Consider the following 19,643-nt stretch of genomic DNA (forward strand, 5'->3'; position numbering starts at 1 on the left):
TCACCAAGGTCCCGACAGTGACCGACCATCGGGTTGGTGTGTCGGGGTCTTAAAGCAATTAAACTGTTGGCTCTCTTTTCTGGAGCAGCTCGGAGTATGAGGGAAAGATTTGGGATCAAGATCCAATGCTACACAGTGCTTCTTGGCATGGCGAGGAAGATGGAGAAGAAAAGTGGCACACAGATGCCTGGCACCTTGTCTGTCTCTGGCTTCATGATATATGGAAATGAGCCAAGTGAAACAAAGAAAACACAAATTACAACGTCAGCACCATCAGATGAGTGTTGTAAATAAGCTGTGTAACATCCAACATGCATTCCTCATGTATCCAACAATGAAACGGCGTGATTGCAGGGTCACTTTGACGAGAAGTGGGCGCTTCAGTGCGAGACGAAACCAAGCATCCTTTGATAAACACTTCATACCAAGACCGACATCCTCATATCATCTTTCTGCGCTCACACAAGAACAACTTCAGTGTTCATCAGTTGGATTCAGACGCTATTAACAGCGGAGCATTTGTTTAAGGCCCTTTGTGCAGCTAATGAAGGGTGGAGGAATTTTAATTAGAGTGTCCTGCTATCTCCAGGCCTCAGCGATTGATAAGAGCCTTTAATGGGAGTGTACTCCCTCTGAACCATTTGAAATGAATCACAACCACCGCCCCGCTCCCCCGTATCCTCCCCACCCCCACCCCAACACACAAGTTCCGCTTATGAGGACGGCTTCAAAGCTCAGCGTCACCCTTGTGTTATCTGCGTGACAGATTGGAGGCAGCTTTTGGCATTTTCGGCTTCATAACGAAGGAGTGACGTGAGCTAAGTTGGGTTGCTCGGAGCTGCAGCAACAGCCAGAATTTATCATCTGAGGCTGAACTAATGAATGAGAGCATTAATTGACTTGAGACAAATATGTACACGACTGTGTCTTACCTTGCGCAGCGGTTTGAGCTTGGTCTCCATGATGAACTCATATTTACAGAGCTCACAGCAGCGAGTGTCGGAGCTCTTGATCCACTGCTGTAGACAGGCCTGGTGGACGAAGCGCAGGCTCCCCGTGCAGTGGCATGGTGTGATCAGAGGGCTCTCGTCATCCCCTTCACAGTGACAAATCCTATGGGAACCAAAGAATACAGTCAACACTAAGCTTGAGGCGAGACAGCTGTAAAAGAAGGAAGAGGAAAGATCAAAAAGAGGAACGTTGGCAGGCAAAGCTGACAGATATTTCCCCAAACTCAAGCAAACTTGAGTTTTTGAAGATGTGTCAGCAAACTCGTAGTAGTCTCTAGTAGTCTGTATGATAAGATGAGATGTTTATAAAATGCTCATCAACTCCACACTTGCCACAGATAACGAAAAGCACGACAGGTGGGAACATTACTTCACAAATATTAAGACCCTGAACGCAGATGACAACACATGTCCCACATGAATAAACTCAATCAAGACACACTAATTTGGTTCAGAGCACTTCATTTGCAAATCAAAATGACATTTTCAGAAAATAACCTCCTGTGTCCTTGCAACGTCACCGAACAAAATTGAACACAGCAAATCTAATCCAGAGATACCCTGCAGTTGTAGCAGCAGCAATCTTAAGTGCCAGCACTGAAAGAGCTGATACAAGTTGCCTTTAATGATAAGTACGTTCGGGTGACACACACACACGGAGTGCAGACAATGTAATCAACAACATGGCATCAGATACGTCAGTGGTTCCCAACCTTGTGCGTTTTAAACAAACATCCACAGATCCTCCCGCAGCTCTGTCAGAGGAACTCAAGTACCCATTGACACCATCACTCATATTCCACATGTATTCTTATGTTCGTCACTTTTAACTTGTCAAAGAAGACCACAAAGAAGATCTTTCATTACTCCAGCTTTGCTTTTTACATTGAAGTTGAACCAAACAATGCTGGCATAATGCTGCCACAGTTTGTGATTTTCAGACTAAACAAAAGAGCCATGACACAACATCATCTGAATTTAGTGCCACTACACATAATTTGATGTCTCTGTTAATATCTCCACCTCAAGCTTAATGCTGAAACAACAAGTCCCCCCCGAGTTTCTTGTTTGTGTGCTTTATACTGAATGGCAAGGCAATAATAGTGCAACGTTCCCGCTTTGAACAGGCTGCATAAGGGACTGGACGCACACAGAAACCTATGGCCTTGCCTCACAAGGCTGCAAGTTTCGTTTTAACACTGCAGGAGACACATATGACACAAGGGTTTGGAGTCCTTCCCCAGGAAATGTTGAGTGCCAAACACTTAATTTTCATGTATTCATGTGAATTTATATGCATCAATTTGTGTCATTTCTGCATCAATTTAGGATAGAAATAACCTTCATTTTCTCAAAATAAAAGTCCTCTCCTCAACTTTCATGTTTTTATTGAGGGATGAAAGAGGGTGCACATGTTCAAAATGTTTAGGGGACCTGTACTGTGAGTCACTCCTGAAATCTACGCCTATGCACCCTCAAATCCACTGTTGTAAATGGAGACTGCAGAAGGCACTCTCAAAGGCATAAGTGACATTGCCTTCCCAAGCGCCTATTTTTCAGTGCATGACGGCTGTGCACAAGTTTTGGAACACAGCGCCACGCATCGCATGTCGTGACAAGGAACATAAATATCAGTCTACGGTAACAATGAAGCAGAAGTTGATCTTTTGAGTGGAGGGCTACACAGAGCTTTAACATCTATGGGCAATTTTTAATGCACATTTAAAAACACAAGATCAGCTCCGAACTCAGGAATTCTGGTAAGTAGGCTATGGTTGCTTGGCAACATCAGGTGCAACCTTTCTCTGCGCCCTTGACAGCCGGCACAAGAGCAGCACCAAGGGCCTGACCTCAAGTTTTCCAGGTGGAAAAAGATGTGGGATGTGTCCTACAGACAAATAATTCAACTATCAATGTTTAGTTTGCTTTGGTTAAGTTTGTGTTTGTACTAGAAATACTGCCACCAATACCTAACAGTTTCAGCCCTTTAGCCATTACTTTTAGCTACTGCAACTGTTTATTACCTTCAGCTAACAGTTTTCATTATTTATTTATTACTGTTTATTCATTAACAGTTTATCCATCACTTTTAGGCAACTGTTGAGACAGCTCTGCTCGCTTGCTAACATAGTTCGCAGACTCATTTGCAACGCATGTGTTCAGGTGTTACAGCTGTCTCAGTATGTGCCTACACATTCTTCATTCAAATTATAATTTTCTATTCTTTTTAAATTAGATGAGCTTCACAATCTTTTCATGTACCCTCTGACAGCTGCAGAAGTAACCCCTGGGGGACAAGCACTACTGGTTGGGAATTATCGCAACACACCAACACAAATGTTTACCTAAAAATTAACCTCAGTTGAATTTTTAAAGCTTCTCAAATCTGGTATTTGTTGGAATGCTAAAAATAACAGACATTTTGTGATGCTGGGTTTAGACCCTGTAAAGTCTTCAGTAAGGTATTCTAGGCACAGATACCGACAGCTGGAACATTTGATTAGGTGTCTTTCCCTCGAAGGACCGCTGGACGGGCTTTTCTCAGTGAGAAGAACCAATCAGATTTTAATATCAGACCAAAGCGGTCCCCCTCTCCTCCTCAAGATCACATATCGGACACTGTCTGTCAGGTTGGAGGACAGGAGCCATTAGTCACCCACGCTAAGGAGGAGTGTATTAATCTGACGCCGAGACAGATCCAGAGTATGGGCACACTTTCACCACTAAGTCAGTCACAGTCTGCCAAAGCAGTAAGATTCAAGTTGGAGAAGTTGTAAAAGCGACCTATTAACTCTAAAGTGGGATTTACACTTCTGGGTCGAATTGATGTCGTACCTACAGTACAGTGTAGGTCCTGTGTAAATGTGTACCCAATGCCATAGCTCCTGCTGTAGTCTGACGTGCACCTCCCAGAAATGTCACTGTGACGCAGACCTCCTCTTACTTTTATTTCATGGGTAAGAAACAAATTGTGAAGACAATACGGCCTCCACAAAATAGCATTTTAGGCTAATTTGTACAATGTAAAATGCTATAGGCTTATGCTAATAATGCTAGCATTTTGTATATGTGGGGAAAAGTGTGTAGCCTAAATTGTCTGTGAACCTTGCAAGTTATAATGGAGCTGATTTGTGTACCTGTTTTTGACAATGTTGCTATTAAACCATGTTTAATGTGTGTTTTAAGTGTGTCTTGAATCAACCAAACTTTACAGCACTTCACAGAAGAACGTTGGTGGTGTAAGTGTGGAGCGACACGGTCACACCACCGCACAAGTATAAATGCTCACAACAGCGTAAGTCACTTGTTCAGACTACGGCATAGGCTTTGCATAGAGCCACTGCACAACTATAAACCTGCCTTAGGTCAAGTCAACATCATACACACACAAACAGGAAGCAGAAGTTAACTTGCTTACGGTCTCAGAATGTAATGTCAGAACATTGACCTTGTTGCATCAGTTCAGACCAGGGCAGAGTCCTCAAAAATCAGCTGCTCCTTGTTTCACCACACATAACTACAACAGTGCCTGAAGCAGTTATCTAAACCTTAACTTCAAATCCACTTTATCTACCGATTTCTATCAGCAGATGCATAAACCAGGAGAGGCTTCTACTGTGTTTTCCCCCTGAGTGAGATGCAGAGAGCAGTGGCTCTTCTCTTTGGGAAATAATAAACAAGTAAACAAAGGCACTTAGAGAAGGTGGAGAGGAAGAAGAGAGCAGGGTGTTTCAAATTTGTTTGTCTTTATCCCGGTTCAGGGGAGGATAAGAACACATGAAGACACACATGCACACCCACACGCGCCCACACATGTTCGAAAGTGAGCGAGCAAGATAATGTCTATTTCCAGAAGACACTGATCTGGCCAAAGCGTTACAAGATTAAAAGACAAAGTGAACAAAGGAGGATAAAAATAGGGCATTTCTACGGGTTTCTCATATGGAGGAGGAGGTTGAGGGAGAGGAATGAGGAAAGGGGGATTAAAGGATAGAGGAGGCACAATTAACATCTCTGGAAGACGTTTTTTTTTCTATTGGCTATGGCTGGCTTGTTTGTGTTTGTCTGCATGGATCACAAGATGATGAACTGCAGATTCTCATCCCACACCTACTGTTGTGTAGACCTCTTTCAAAAAAACAAGACAAAAACCAGCCTGAGGACCTGGGCTCTCTTGGAGCTCATATGAAAGGTTGGCGCCTGCTGATATGGACAGATTTGACAAATTATTCTAATGTTGATTCAGATTTTTTTTTGTTAACGTAGGAGGGCAGAGCAACAAAAGAATCCCTACACCTCCACATGGAGCCACGGTGGAAATAAAGTGATCAGTGAACAATGTGAGTGGAAGATGACTGCAATCATGAGCTGAGAATTTTCGTTTTCAGGTCTTACAACTGCTGCAAAAGGCACCTTGAAGACAGAAATCTTCCAAATAGAGCATTCAAAATTCAGCCTTGTCATTCAAAGTGACGTGCACATCATCCGAACATTTAGTGGAATATTCCCAAACAGCTAAATTCACTGTATCAGTGTCAGCTGCAGCACACCCCCAAGTATTTTAAGGCATGGGAGGGAAGTTAAAATTTAATTTGCATGCCTGAGCAGCCAAAACACACCCTGTTTAATAGTAATTTTAAGATGGCAGAGGCGCCGTTACAGTATGTCAAGATTAAAATATGAGAAGCAAAACAGAGTCGGGAAATCACGAGCTGAGAGGGGAACAAGCTCTGCAACATTACAGCCCTGGCAAGGCATTCACTTTCTTCCTGTTCGCTCTTGTCTGTTTCCTCGTACTTCTCTCCTGTGGCATTCAGCCGATCTTTGCACTCTTCTCTCTCTCAGTGTGTCGCTATAAGATCCCCTCCCTGCAGCTATTCCTTGCTCTGCCCTAATCCTCAAATGTTTATGTATTTATTTTCAAATGAATTTTCAACACCATCTGCTTTTCATGTTTGTTTTTTTTTAATTTTGCATTTCCACTAAACAGATTTTTATAGGGGAGGTATGGGGCAGAGTGTGACATCTGAGGCGTTTTGTTCTCTCCTGTTCTCACCCTGTTTTTAGTCTGAGCAGTTTAAGCTCTACACTCCAGCAGAGACACGCTGATCACAGAAAAACACAATTCAATTAGAGGCAGCACCACTGGAAGCCATCTCCCTTTTTACTCCTCTACCCTCTCTGCACGCCTTAAGAGGTTGCTTGTCTCTTGTTCTATGACCATGTTTGCCTTAAAAGAGAATATTAAATTTGCTGAGAGGAGAGTTATCTTTTGCAGGAAGGTTAAAGAATTACATAGACTCTAGTGGTTTATATTGCGAGACGTAAAAACCTAAAGGTACTTGTGAACACTAGCAGCTCTATTGAGCCATGTTTTTGTTTGTATCTGGTGCTCTACGAGTACATGCACGAGGACCATAGAGGATGATAATGCAAATTAGCAGATCAAGGAAGTCATAAATCATTCAGAAGAAGATGAGGAAGAAGAAGAGAAGAGGAAAGGCAAGATTAAAGAACAAAAGAAGGTGAAAAAGCAGTGAAAATTAAGAGTCACTGACAACAATAATTATCATTTACTTCAAAGTTTGGCCACGTCTATTAGATGAATGAGGGGTTAAATGACACCCGCTTTTTCTCCTTTCAGCTGATCAACAGATGTGGCGGTAACCTGTCAATCAATCCTGCAGTGCACCACCAAAAGGGAGGTACGAAGACAACAAAGAAATCAGCTTTGGAAATATTTATGAGGAAGGTTTGTTAGGATGCACACAATGATGTTTTGGTGACAACCACTAAATGTAGACAGGTGTTTGTCCTTTTAAAGTTGTATTTTACTGTTGGAAAGACAGTCTTTTTGTAAAACTGGACTGTCTATGCTGTAAAAAGGGGGTCTGCCCATTGGTCCGACAGCCCATTATTCCGACAACCCATTGGTCCGACATCCCATTGTTCCGACCATATTAAACCCATTGTTCCGAAGTCCTGCTGTCCGAAATCATCATGATGCCCTGTGGTTAAGGTCTGGTTAGGTTTAGGCACAAAAACCACTTGGTTAGGGTCAGGAAAAGATCATGGTGTGGGTTAAAATGAAAAAGAAAGTGGCAAACAAGCCTTTCCCAGCTGACCCAGAGCCGGTCGTGGCGCACCATCAAGGCAGAAATACGCCCGCCAGGAGCCGTTCAGCACTGCGGAGAGCTCCCCACACAACCCCGACCCCAGAGTTAATAACAGGAGGTTATGGTGTTTCATTCTCTCCTCTCTATGACACTTGTATCTCGACCAGTAGCCTACTTTTGTTGCGTTTGCTGATCCTCTACGGTACACAAATACAGTATAGCCTAGTATAATCACATATCGGAACAACGGGATGTCAGACCAATGGGCTGTCAGACCAATGACACGGACCCTAAAAAAGATGCAAATACTTTTGAAATTGGTGCTACATGACCAGAGAAAACAGAGAAAAAGAGCTTTTGCTCAAGAGGGAGAAAACCTACAACTACCAGAATGCACTGCACCGTACCACTCCAATAAACACTCCCAGTGGTGGATGATGTGATGCAAAATGCCCACTGGAAAACAATATGGTGGCCAGCTGGCAACAAACAATCTTCTATGACAGTTAAACAGTAAGATAAAATCTGTTCCTGAAAACATTTCAGATGACAAAAAGACGACGCAGTAACCTAGTAATCTGGAGTACACATACTGCCCACATTGTTATGATACAAAGCTGGTTCAAAATTGGCAATCCCTTTAAGTTTCTCTAAACCATGACATTTCTGACAAGGAAAGAGACCAAGTCACCTCCTAGGAGACTTTCAATCATTACTTTCTGCCGTGGTGTCGATAAAAGAACTGGCTAATAATTAACATGCCACCCTCTGGTCAAAACAACCGCCCACACACACTTTTACAGGTGAGGTCAGGGTCTGCAGTCCCAGCTCACGCTTCAAGCCACATGACAGAAAGCTGCCACGATGTGTGTGTGTGTTTGCCTGTGTGAGAGTGTGTGCTGGCAGAGAGTATGCAGGCTATTTGAAGCCAATAATCTGCCTCCTGATCTCTGATCCTGGTCACCTTGCCAATTCTAAGCTCATGTTTCTCCCTCAGCCCACATCTGACGTATAAGACGTATAATCTGGAGCGGACTACAAGCACAGACCACAGCTGAGGGGCCAAAAAAAAAACCCCCAAAGAAAGACATATGTAATTGAAATTCCTTTGTGTTTAAGACTTAATACTCAGCCGTGTAGCAGTTCACTGGATTGATGAGTGTTGACAAACAGATACTGTAACTCAGGGGGGCTCAACATGATCTATGTAGGGCTCAGATTTATTTTCTTGGCGACTTAGTGAGATCTACTGCTACCAAGCCTTGTCTGTAGGGGCCACGCAGCCATGACCTGGTCTGAAATCAAATATTACTCACAATCTGTCCTTCCTAACATAGCCTGGCTCTGCCTATCAGATTGCACACAGACTGCAATGTGAAAAAGAATGATGACGGCCCTGTCGACCCAATCAGACAGACTCCATCAGCTCAGCGTCGTTTATTGTGCCCCGTCTGCCTCCGTTACACTATTTCTCAGATGGACACACACACCATTCCTCAAAACTATTAAATTTTCTACCCTAACCTCTGCCCTTCTATCTTTTCTTTAGCAGTGCCATTGTCCCCCACTCCTGCCTCTGCGGCAAAGATTAAAGCTTACGGGCAAAATCAATCACAAATTTTTGCAGCCTATGTAAGACAATTTAAATGCCTCATCGATCTAGTAACGAGGAGGAATTATTTAAAAAACACAGCTTGACAGAACTTTGAAAAACTTGGCATACCATGGAGATAACTGTGGAGTGAAATGAAATGGTATGAGAAGAAATGAAGTCATATTTCTGTTCTAGACACACATGAGGGGTTGAATCAGGGCAGCTTATGGTGTTGCAGTGTGTGTGCGGACTAAAGCATCTATGTGTCAGGCTCTCCTGATTAACAGCTCCACTCCAAAGCAGGGTTTTGAGGACAGATACTGCTGTGGTGTATGATATTCACAGTAGTTACACTACAGGATGAGAAGCTCTCCACTACTCCACAGGGCTCTGGGATTCACTGCCACGTTAACGGCACAGGGATGGACTGGGCTCTACCAAGTCACAGGAAGGGTGGGTGTGGATTACACCATCCAGACAGTCACCCACCTGCACCAGTCTCCAGAGAATGAATAGGGTGACAGTGGCCCAGTTTTCTCTGACAAAGGGGATGGGCAGCAGTCCAAGTCGCTGTCCTCATCCATATAGCACAGGGGGGCTAGAAGAGCTCCTGTCCCAGTTGCAGTGACTGTTTCTGTGGTTTCCAGCTGGCCCGTTCCCTTTGGAGCTGGACTGGGCTGGTCCTCCTCAAACACATCGTCATCTCCCAGTAGATCCTCGACAGGGAACCCTGACTCGCTGCCTTCTAGCAGGGCGCTAGAGGACTTGTGGAGGTGAGAGGCGTAGCTGCCCAGCTCAGAGCACTGCAGGCTGGCCGAGGTAGAGGATCGAGAGAAGGGGAGGAGGAGACGGAGGAAGTTGCCACTTGGGGAGTGGTGAGGGTGGAGGTGGTGGTGGGTGTGGGAAAGAGGAGGAGGAGGAGCGACTGTGGCAGAGTCATATGGGGGACAATTAGCAGGAGGGGTGCTCAACATGTATTTGTAGTTGTTGGTGAAGGAGGGGACCAGGTGGGGGTGGGTGCGTGTTGAGGCTGGATTTTGTGTGGGAGCCGCAGCCAGCTTGCTGTCGAGTGTGTGTGCCCTTCGATCCGAGGCGGGCGGCTGAGCTAACTCAGGCTTCAGCTCCAGCTCTCCCTCGGAGCAGGTGCGGTCTATAAAGTGCAGACCACGACAAAGACTGTCCACGCGTTGGCCCACATCGTTTAAAGACACAGAAAACCTTAGCGAGCCACCAGGGTGGATGTTGACTGAGGACGGGCGGAGCACTGAGAGCCAGTCTCGTTGTTTGGCGTGTTTGGAGGCTAGTAGGGTGTCTGCGCAGAGGGTGGTCACTGAGATACCTCCTGAACCTTGACAGGTTTTACCGTTTGAGTTCAACAGAACCACTGCGGTCTGCTTCTGACGGTCCTGATCCTGACTGTTGATGTGAAAGTGTTTGTGCATGTGTGTTTATGAAAGCAGAACGTCAGCGGTAAAGGACAGCAGGAGAAGAAACGGGAAAAGACAAAAAAGAGAAATGGAAAACACATCATGCATTTGAAAACAAAAAGGAGATAAAAGGTTTCGGGGGCTTTGCCTCTGCATGAAACTACCAAACACTGTCTGACCCATGAGACTAGAAAATGCATTTAACAGGAGGTTACTTGTGGCCAAGGCTACTTCAAACAGTGCCAGTGTATTGCTCAGTAATGTACTGATAAACAGACAGAATGTATTGTCCTCAGGTGTTCATATCACTGGGAACATAACTGTCATCACTGCAGTAAGAGTGAAATGAGGTTGAGGTGGTTTGTACCTGCAGATGTCCTGGCTGGAGGGGGAAACCGACGTCCTGGAGAAACTGCATGGAGCGTTGACTGAAGTCGGGCTCCCCGCCTGAGGAACAAAACAAAGATATAACTAAAGAAATAATAACTACTGTATTATTCAACAGACAGGATAAAAACACATTTCCTGTGCTGTCAGAAAAGGTCCTGCGCGGTGAGAATTATCGGCCGCCTGAATCTGATCTTTACAGAAAGAGTAAAAGCGCTTCACGCACTGATGCACAGGATGATAAAAAAAGAGAAAAAAAACACAATACTGTCAGTTAATCTGTCTGATTAAAGTAGTGCCAGGCAAAATCTGCCTCAGTGCGTCACAGAGCAGGCGAAACACCAGGCTGCCACGGAGCACAGCACTCAGGAGACAGACTGCGAGACAGAGGGAGAGTTATGAAGAATGAGGCGCTGTGAGAGGCACAGCTGGAGGACGTGAGGCTGTAGACTTGTTCAGCCTCCGCAGAGAGTTTTTAAACAGATGCACCTGCAGGTACAAGGCTGTTGTAATAAAAAATACCTTCAGTATGATCTTGCTTTCACCAATATTTATCTTTCGTAAATGGCATGGTGACAATTACTACAAGCGGCTTGAGAGGAAATTGTCTCATTTATAAATGCCAGAAAAACGTTAATTAATAATAAATGTTTTTCACTTTTATACTGTACTATCTCACACATAGGCTGCTGTAATGTCTCATAGACTGACATCTAACAAATCCAAATTAGGCACAGTCATCACAAATCAAAATCGCCTGTGGTCACTTCAACATGGATGTGCACACTGTGCTCCACTGTTTTGCATTGTGAGTGCATCTCCAGTGCCCTTGAGGGAGTTCCTGACTAAAACTAAGACTTCCAGAGCATCTATCAGTTTTTGGAAGTCGTGGCCCTTCTAAGTTTCTCCAGTAGTGGCCACAACAGCCGTAGGCCAAGCTTTCCAGGAAAGTGTGTCACTTGTGAGATCTTCCCAAATTAGAATTTTGGCCAAGAAAACTACATGTGACTTCCTGCAGCCTCCGCTCACAGTGACTCCAGGAAGTTTTTCAACTTTGGACAGAGTGAGGCTGGTTGTGCCCACTGCTCCCAGTCTTCAAGCTACGCTGGTTCTACATTTACGTATACATAACTCTCAGCAAGAGAGCAAATAAGCATATTACAGTATAATAAACTATGCCTTTAAAGGAGACTTATTATGCTTTTGCTTATTTTCTGACATATGTATTATGATAATGAGGTAAACATATGTAAAGGTAAACCCTGAAAGCAAAAGCCTCAGGCTTCAGCCTATTCTCAATACTCTGTTTCCAACTGTCTTTTCTACTTGAGCTACTAGCTGTCATCAGATATGACGGATTTCTTTCCATGGTCATCTGATTCAGGCACACTACTACAAGTGTTTAGATTATGTAGCCTGCACTGCTACATAAAGCGACACACTAATGTCTGTGTGTAACATGTACACTTGGTTGTCAAAGTTGTTAATTTCTCCCTAATTTCAGATCATATTCTTGCTGGAACAGGTTTGTTTGTTTGTGCTTAGAAGCTTTTATTGGCGATAAGTGACAGTAGAAAGTGACACAATTTTCTGTTACAGTCATTCCCCAGCTGCAATGATGGTGCTGAGACAGTCAGATATACAAGTCCTGGAAATGTTGACCAATCAGAGCAAACCGGGCTTTTTTAGGAGCAGGGCATTAAGAGACAGGCGCTAAAACGGAGTGTTCAACACAGAGGGTGAATACAGGGGTCCCAGCACAGATGGTATGAAATTAGAACGTAGTTTGTCCATTAAAGCATGTAAAAATGTTGTAGTAGAAACCCAAAATATAACTATGAACCTTTAATCCTCTTTAACAATGTATCTACTATGACGAGTGACAGCATCCAGACTGGGTAGGGAGGGATGGTAAAGAGCAGGATCAGACAGTGTTTGGGTAGCTAAAGTAAAGACACAGGGGGCCTGGTAATTTCAATAAGAAACTAATTACCTATTGATTTCATTTCTAACTAAGGGGAAATTTATAGCTCATGACCTGACACCAATCGATAGAAAATTCAATGTCCAGCTCCGCCCTTTGGTCTGTTTTTCTGTACACGAACAGCACAGTTTCTCTATAATCGCTTTTTTTTCCTCTCACACACGAGTACACAAACATGCTGTCCCTGTCTTTTTTCTGTTGTCCTTCTTTAATAGTTCACCCAAGGTTGGTTTTAATGTCTCCTGAATATTTAATTTCACTTTTTATTTTAATAGTTGACATTCAAGGCTGCTGTTTGGGGCTCCTGTAGGCATGTGGAATATACGTGCAAACTGAAGCAACAGCTCTGAGAAGTGGAGGAGAGAGAAAAAGATCAGATCAAAGCAATAAAACATTATTATAGCAACCAGCACTATATTTAACGGCATACTGCTTCAGCTTGATACTTAAAATATGACTTATGCCATCTATAAACTAGAGGACTTTAAAAGAGTCTAAAGTCTGACACCCTCTCACATCTAAAGACACTGAGTTTTCAAGTCACACACTAAGATGAAGTAAAGACTGGGGATCTTGCAGGGTCACTATGTGCAAGACGACACCTAGATTCCTTTCAAGACTATTTCCCATCGTGCTCCTAGAGGAAAATATCACACCAAGCTCGCTTTTAGAAATATGACATATCAACAACTCCTTAAATGTCCACAAAAACACATAACTCTAGTTTGTGCACAAACTTTACATTTTGGATTTTGTCACCACAACTCACTACCAAGCTATTTAGATAGAAGGAGAATGTGTGAATAAAAGGCGAACTGTTTCAAAAATCAAGATTTCCCACTAAAATAAGTGCTACTTGGTGGATCAGGTACATGCCGAATTGAATACAGACTTGTGATCCCTTCACAGCTTCACCAGTTTCTCCTCCTTTCCCACAGTACAAGAGAACCGAGACTTGTTCACGTTCTCGTCTCCCTGGAGTCCCCTTCATGTTGACTGTCTACCTGGTTTGCTGCTTCTTGTTGCAGGCTGGAGGGAGCGCAGCTATTCTTCTCTATTTGCATGAGCCAAGACTTAAAATTTACGATAATATGAAACATGTCTGATTTTGTTTGAACGTCTAAACCTGGGCTGTCAAACTTATTTTAATTCATGGGCCACATACAGCCCAATTTGATCTCAGAGGGGCTGGACCAATAAGACTATCGCACACTGATCTATAAGTAACATCTGCTCCAATACTTTCCCCTTTTTTGTGTAAAGAATTACAAATACATTCTGTAGACGTTCAACCTTTTACAAAATAGATGAACAGCCTTATGAATGTCTTAAGAAAAATAAGGGCAATTTCAACATTCAGTCAGTTTACTTCTCACTGTCATTACATGTGTATTTATCTGCACATTTCCTGATATAGATTCCTTTGAACTGAAGCTGCTGATTGACAATATTTTGCACAATGTTCAGTGTCTTTAAACATGATCACCATTAGTATTCATTGTAATTTCAGAGAACTGTATCCTGGTCAGGGTGGAAAAGCATCTGAAGCAGAATTTTACATGTAGGAGGCAAGACATTCTTTAACTTGCTCCTGAAACCTGGCATCTCTTAGTCTAGTCATCTCGTGGGCTGGATTGGACCCTTTGGCGGGCTGGTTCTGGCCCATGGGCCGTATGTTTGACACCCCTGGTCTAAACAATGAAAAGACTGATGTAAGACAGCTCGGACAGATTTTATGACCACCTTACACCGAACACTCCAAGGACGGTAAAACTCTAATGATTTATTCTGAAGTGTGTGACAGTGCAATCACTTGGAAAGTCATTTCTTGGCTGAAATCTGAGTCAAACTGATAAAAAGAGGAAAATCATGTGAACACTGATGACACTGGATGGTATCTTTATTCCTTATAGCTGTGTGAACATAATGTTCCAGTGTCGTCTTGCCTCTGTTAATCATTTGTGCCGTCATCTCCTGTGAGTTGGTCGATAGATGACCAGCTCTATCTCTGAGCTGACTCAAACAGTGGAGTAATGATAACATAGTCGAGATAGTAATGATTAACTTCTTAAATGCCTGTATGACTCACTTCAGACATCTGCTCTCTCATAACTGCCCTCTCTTATGCCGAGGACCTCTGATGAGCAAATGAGTGCTGGCATTTATTGGAGAACCAAAACGGTATCTCAACAACTGCTGAAAAATTATGTCAGGTGGCCACATTTTACTTTAGAGGCTGTAAACTGTAAAAATAAGCATATTTATACTCTTTAATTTATCCACTCAGTCCTTGGTTCATTCAGTTCTTTAGCTCTGATGTGCTAATTAGATATAATCCTGCCTGACATCATACTCTCTCTGTAATGAACCTCTGTTTATTGTGCTTGGAAACAGTCTCTCAAGTCATTATCATAACTACTTATTTAACCTCTCTCACTGAGCGCTCCCACTCTCCATAGTCACACTTAATCCACACATAAATCATCCTCTTCTCCACTTGTTTACCTTCCCTCCATACTCTTATTTCTTTAACACCCATTTTATCACATGTGCTATTAGCTCCAACTTCATTCTTCTTTTACCGTCTCCATCTGTACCTGGAGAGAACTATATAGTTCTCATTTTGTAGCCACGGGGGCCATTCAAAGAATAACCTTTAAAATCTAACAGGAACAATGAATCGCTGCCTCCCAGTGAGAGGCTTCTAACAAGTCAGACACATCGCTGAACGGGCTGTGTGATTGGACCAGATGTTGCTGGTTTACATCCCTTTGACGAAAGGATGAGGTGTTGTTAACCTCAGCTCTAAAATTACTGGCAAAACACAAAGATCCCTGGTAAAGCTTAATACTGAGCAAGTCCACAAAAAGCGTATAAGGTTATCAACAACCCCATACAGTACATGTCCTCTGCAACTTCTTTAAGCTGCTGCCATCAGGAATAGTGTTTTAGATCAGTGGTTCCCAGCTGATCCAGCCACAGGGTCCAGATTTCTCCTTTATCATTAGTTAAAGGTCCACACAGTTTAATACATTCAGCGTTATACTTGTGTTTGGCCGTGTCATCAAGCTAGTTTGCTGTCTCTGTCAAGTAGCTGTCCGTTACACATGGCACTTCACAATAAAAGCTATGTGCCAGAAACTCACTGTATTTCAAAATAAACTGTTTTTTACAAACTTGACACATTAGCGAGTCACTTGTGGTCATATGCGACCCACTCTTGGACCGTGACCCACCAGTTAGGAACCACGATCGCCTGTGTGTGAAACAAATAGGAAGTTGGTTTTAGATTGCGAAAAGCCACAGCACACGAAATGGTCAGTTTATCTTGCTTATATACTGATAAATGCACTTGCACTGTGTTAGGTATTGCACAATTATTTCATGTGTATGTCTTCCTGAGACATTTCTCATACTTGTGCTTTTAGATTGCTCATTATGTGTGTAAATAAATTGAGGTAAAACCATGTGATGCAGTTGACTGCACCAGACAAAGCTAATAGGAGGACCTTGAGTTCAGACTGTTTTGTTTCTGAGGTCAAAAATGAACTTTAAAGGAACAGTCTGACATTTTGGGGACTATATTATTCTCTTAGGAAGACTGTGTTTGATGTGTCTGGAAACCATAATACTGTAAAGCACGTGACTCAGCTGCACAGCTGGCTAGCTAGCTGAATGATGGCTGAATTTTAACCAGAGAACTGGGTTTTATTATCTTAACATACAGCGGTTGGAGGAGTGCCCAAACTAGCTGGTTAGCTTATAACTGGTAGTCTTTCCTCTGGTTTTCTTTTCAGACTCCTTGTTATTTTCTCGCCCTCTCTGCCCTTCCCTAAACCAGGGGCAACATCTTCCCCTCTTGAGCTTTAAACGAGTCTCTTCCATGTTCGTCCTGCAGCGTCACTACAGTTTTAAGTGCTTGTTAGAATTCTCTAACAGCTGTAGAGCTGACGTGATCACTTCATTAACTGATTAGTCAGTGAACAGTAAATTCATCAGCAACTATAACAGAATAATCTACTTGTCATGTTTTTAATAAAGACAGGAAAAAAACGATAACTGAATACTCTATTATAGAGAAAAAAATCATCACTATAGTCACAGCCATCAATAGCTGATGATGACCTGCTGTGACCGAGCTCTGCAGCAGCGATTGTTAATGTGATCAGTCTGCTTCAAAGATAAAGTGCATTTCTATCAGTACTGATATAATTATCTGCCTATCCCCTGTCCCCTTGGTGTCATTTTACAACTCTGCAGACAAATTAACAATAATGACATTTTCCACCAAAAGCATTTTGTAATGAAACCATTCAAGTCCAGTTACTCCGAGGACCAGAGCCAGCAACCAGTAAAAAGAAGCAACGCTGCCAGATTGAGCGATTCAACAAAGAAAAGAAAACAAACTAAACTAGGCTGTGTGCCAAGAAATTTACAATTAACTTTACTTTTTTTTTCAGGATAGTGGCCTGGCTCAGTGCCTGATTTCAACATCAGCCTTCTGCCAAGCTGCGCAGACCAGCAGAGATGGTCCGGTAGAGATCCGCAGGAGAGACCCAGTTTATGCACCACAGCAATGGAACCTGAAATGTAGCAAAACTGCAGCAGCTTGAATTTTAGAGCACCACCAGATGTTTGGCTGACTGTCAACGGCGGCCCACTGAGCTGTGGGCCGCTGCTTTGTGTCTTCATGAGGACTGTAATAGTTTAATTCCTTCCCAAACAGTGTAGGAGGCACAGCACAGCTCCCTGGCACGGTGCTAAAGAGAGAAACGGCTACAGCTAAGCCTCCTGACCTCGCCGAGTGGAAAATCAACTCCTGCCAAATCACCAGGCAATCCGCAGCTCACAGAAGCTTCCAGAGCTGCTTGTATATATTCTACACTGACCATCCTTTCATTTAACAAAAATGCTGATTATCTGACCTCAACTCAACCTTTCTTTTACAAATCTCCAGACATAAACAGCTCGATAAAAGACACCGTCTGAATACATGAATCAATGAACAAACAAATACACAACAGAGCTGTGATAATGAGTTTTGGCTTTGGATACAATAAACATTTATATGTAAGATCTTACACCTTAATCCCCAATGGTGACAAGCACACTGATGGAGGCAATATCATCTTTGTGAAACAATTTACCTCCTGCCTAAACGCTGCAGCTTGTTTTCCTATTGTTACATAAACGTCTCTGTCCTGGCCTGTGTGTCTCATGACAGGTATTCCAGTGAGTGTAACCGAATACCTGGAGAGTGGATGTTTTTCTGAGTCAGACTCAAAGGGGAAAACGCTGTTCAGTTAAAGAAAACACCAACAGTTCAGTGACTGTCTACACCAAAAAGCGACCGCAAGTATGAAACTACAGCAGGTACTTTGACAGAATGAACAAATTCTTTGGATGTTTGCGCTCTCTCACACAAATCACCCAGACTGCATTGCCGCGCCAAATCGGAGATGTTATGAAATATTCCTCTCAGTCCGAAGCTATGGTTATTTATGTAGAGATATCTTTTTAAGTAGGTCAACAATTGGACACGAGCACATTCATTTTTGATTTGATCTGATACGAGCCGATGTGATTCAGCTTGAATCTGTGCCACGCGAAGCAATGCAGGGTTTGTTTTGGTGTCCTTATTTTGAGTCTGGCTGTGTAGCTCATGTGGAATTGAGCGAAAACAAACACGTGTCGGTCAAGATCATCCATTACACGGTCATCAGCAGTGGAACGTGTGTACATCAACTCGAGTTTTTAACGGCTGTGCATTTTACTGAGATCCACGAAGTGTCCTTATCTTTCATTTTATGGAGCTCTGCAACATACATGAACTTGACCTACATATTATATTTTTACAACTAAAAAATAGGAACTTTTGAGTCACTGCTGGAAATATGAAAATCTTCCATCTCATCCTGCCAATACATCAGAGAGTGGGAGAAACCGCATATATGCATAAAACAATCTTCTGTATGCTCTCAGATCATGTTCTGATTTAAGCAGCTTTCAGGGAGAGAGATTTCAGGAAGAAGAAAATCTATAACACCTTTATGACAATACGCTATTAAATCATGTGTTTCCAGTTTAAAGCTTTTAAGGTATATGTTGAGAGCTTGGAGAGGACTTCTTCTTCTGCCAAAGTGGTCCAGCGATTCAAACAAGCGACCTTTCCACCCATGAGCCAACTCCCTCTTTAACCGTTGAGATTCCTGTAAGACTTGCTCATCCAGAGAACAATTAATACGGATTTAAGACCTGCCAGTCAGTGGTATTTCCCTTTAGGAAGGAGCAGGAAACACCAGCTGGCGGGCAGACTGCTGGTTATTAATTAAAGCTGTCAAACTTAAGAGCTTTGTTCATACTTTACGTCCATCACTCCATTACACACACACATTTGTCAGAGGAATGGCGGTTTAGGTAGGACATTCAATGACAATGCATTGCGTCCAGACACCGCTAACGTATTAAATCCACCCTTCCATTTACGCATGAGATACCTGGCACTATGAGTTCTTGGCCATCTCACATGTGTGTGTGTGTGTGTGCTTGTGTGTAGAAAGGAAGTGCAAGAAGAGAAAAACTTTCTTCTATGACTCCAGACTTTTAAGACGTGACTAAACTATCAATCATCACCATCACGTTTATATATTCAGTTGCACTGTTCAAACGAGACTGAATGTTTGAAATAACTGGGCTGTCCCAGGCCAATCTGCAAGATCCATATCTGAGTCAAACAAGGCGTGCTTAATTGATTGGTTTCAGCTATTTTAGGCCCTATCAAACCATCAAACTATCCTGCCACCGCAGCCTCAGATTGACACTGCTGTCTAAACGCACACCAAACAAATCCCTGCTGGAAACCATTAAACCAATAGTTTGACATTGTGGCTAATCTGCCTAAAAAAAAAAAAGTTTGACACTACTCTCAAATCTGTCTGGTGAATACGAGGCTAACACTTCAAGCTGGTTAGCTTAGCATAAAGACTGGAAAAGGCTAGCCTGGTCCGTCCACAGATAAAATCCATCCACCAGCATATATAAAGCTTTCACCTGTATGTAAACCTAAGAGTAACTAAACTACCACCTAGCAGCTGAATGCCTCTGACCATCAGTCAAGTTACAGTT

At 42.9% G+C, this 19,643-nt stretch overlaps 1 protein-coding gene across 6 annotated transcripts in view; it reads right to left on the reverse strand.

The window, feature by feature from the left end:
• Positions 1-19,643, reverse strand: part of marchf8 (membrane-associated ring finger (C3HC4) 8) — a 111,257-nt gene that overhangs the window by 9,687 nt on the left and 81,927 nt on the right. For all 6 annotated transcript variants that reach the window (XM_049599774.1, XM_049599773.1, XM_049599771.1 and 3 more), the window contains 2 exons: positions 10,515-10,594; positions 933-1,113 (listed from right to left, as the gene is read on the reverse strand). In XM_049599774.1, the coding sequence (XP_049455731.1) occupies positions 933-1,113; positions 10,515-10,594 (261 nt within the window). The remainder of the gene's footprint in view (positions 1-932; positions 1,114-10,514; positions 10,595-19,643) is intronic.

This window comes from Epinephelus fuscoguttatus, linkage group LG16, assembly GCF_011397635.1.
Source record: "Epinephelus fuscoguttatus linkage group LG16, E.fuscoguttatus.final_Chr_v1".
Classification (NCBI taxonomy): Eukaryota; Metazoa; Chordata; class Actinopteri; order Perciformes; family Serranidae; genus Epinephelus; species Epinephelus fuscoguttatus.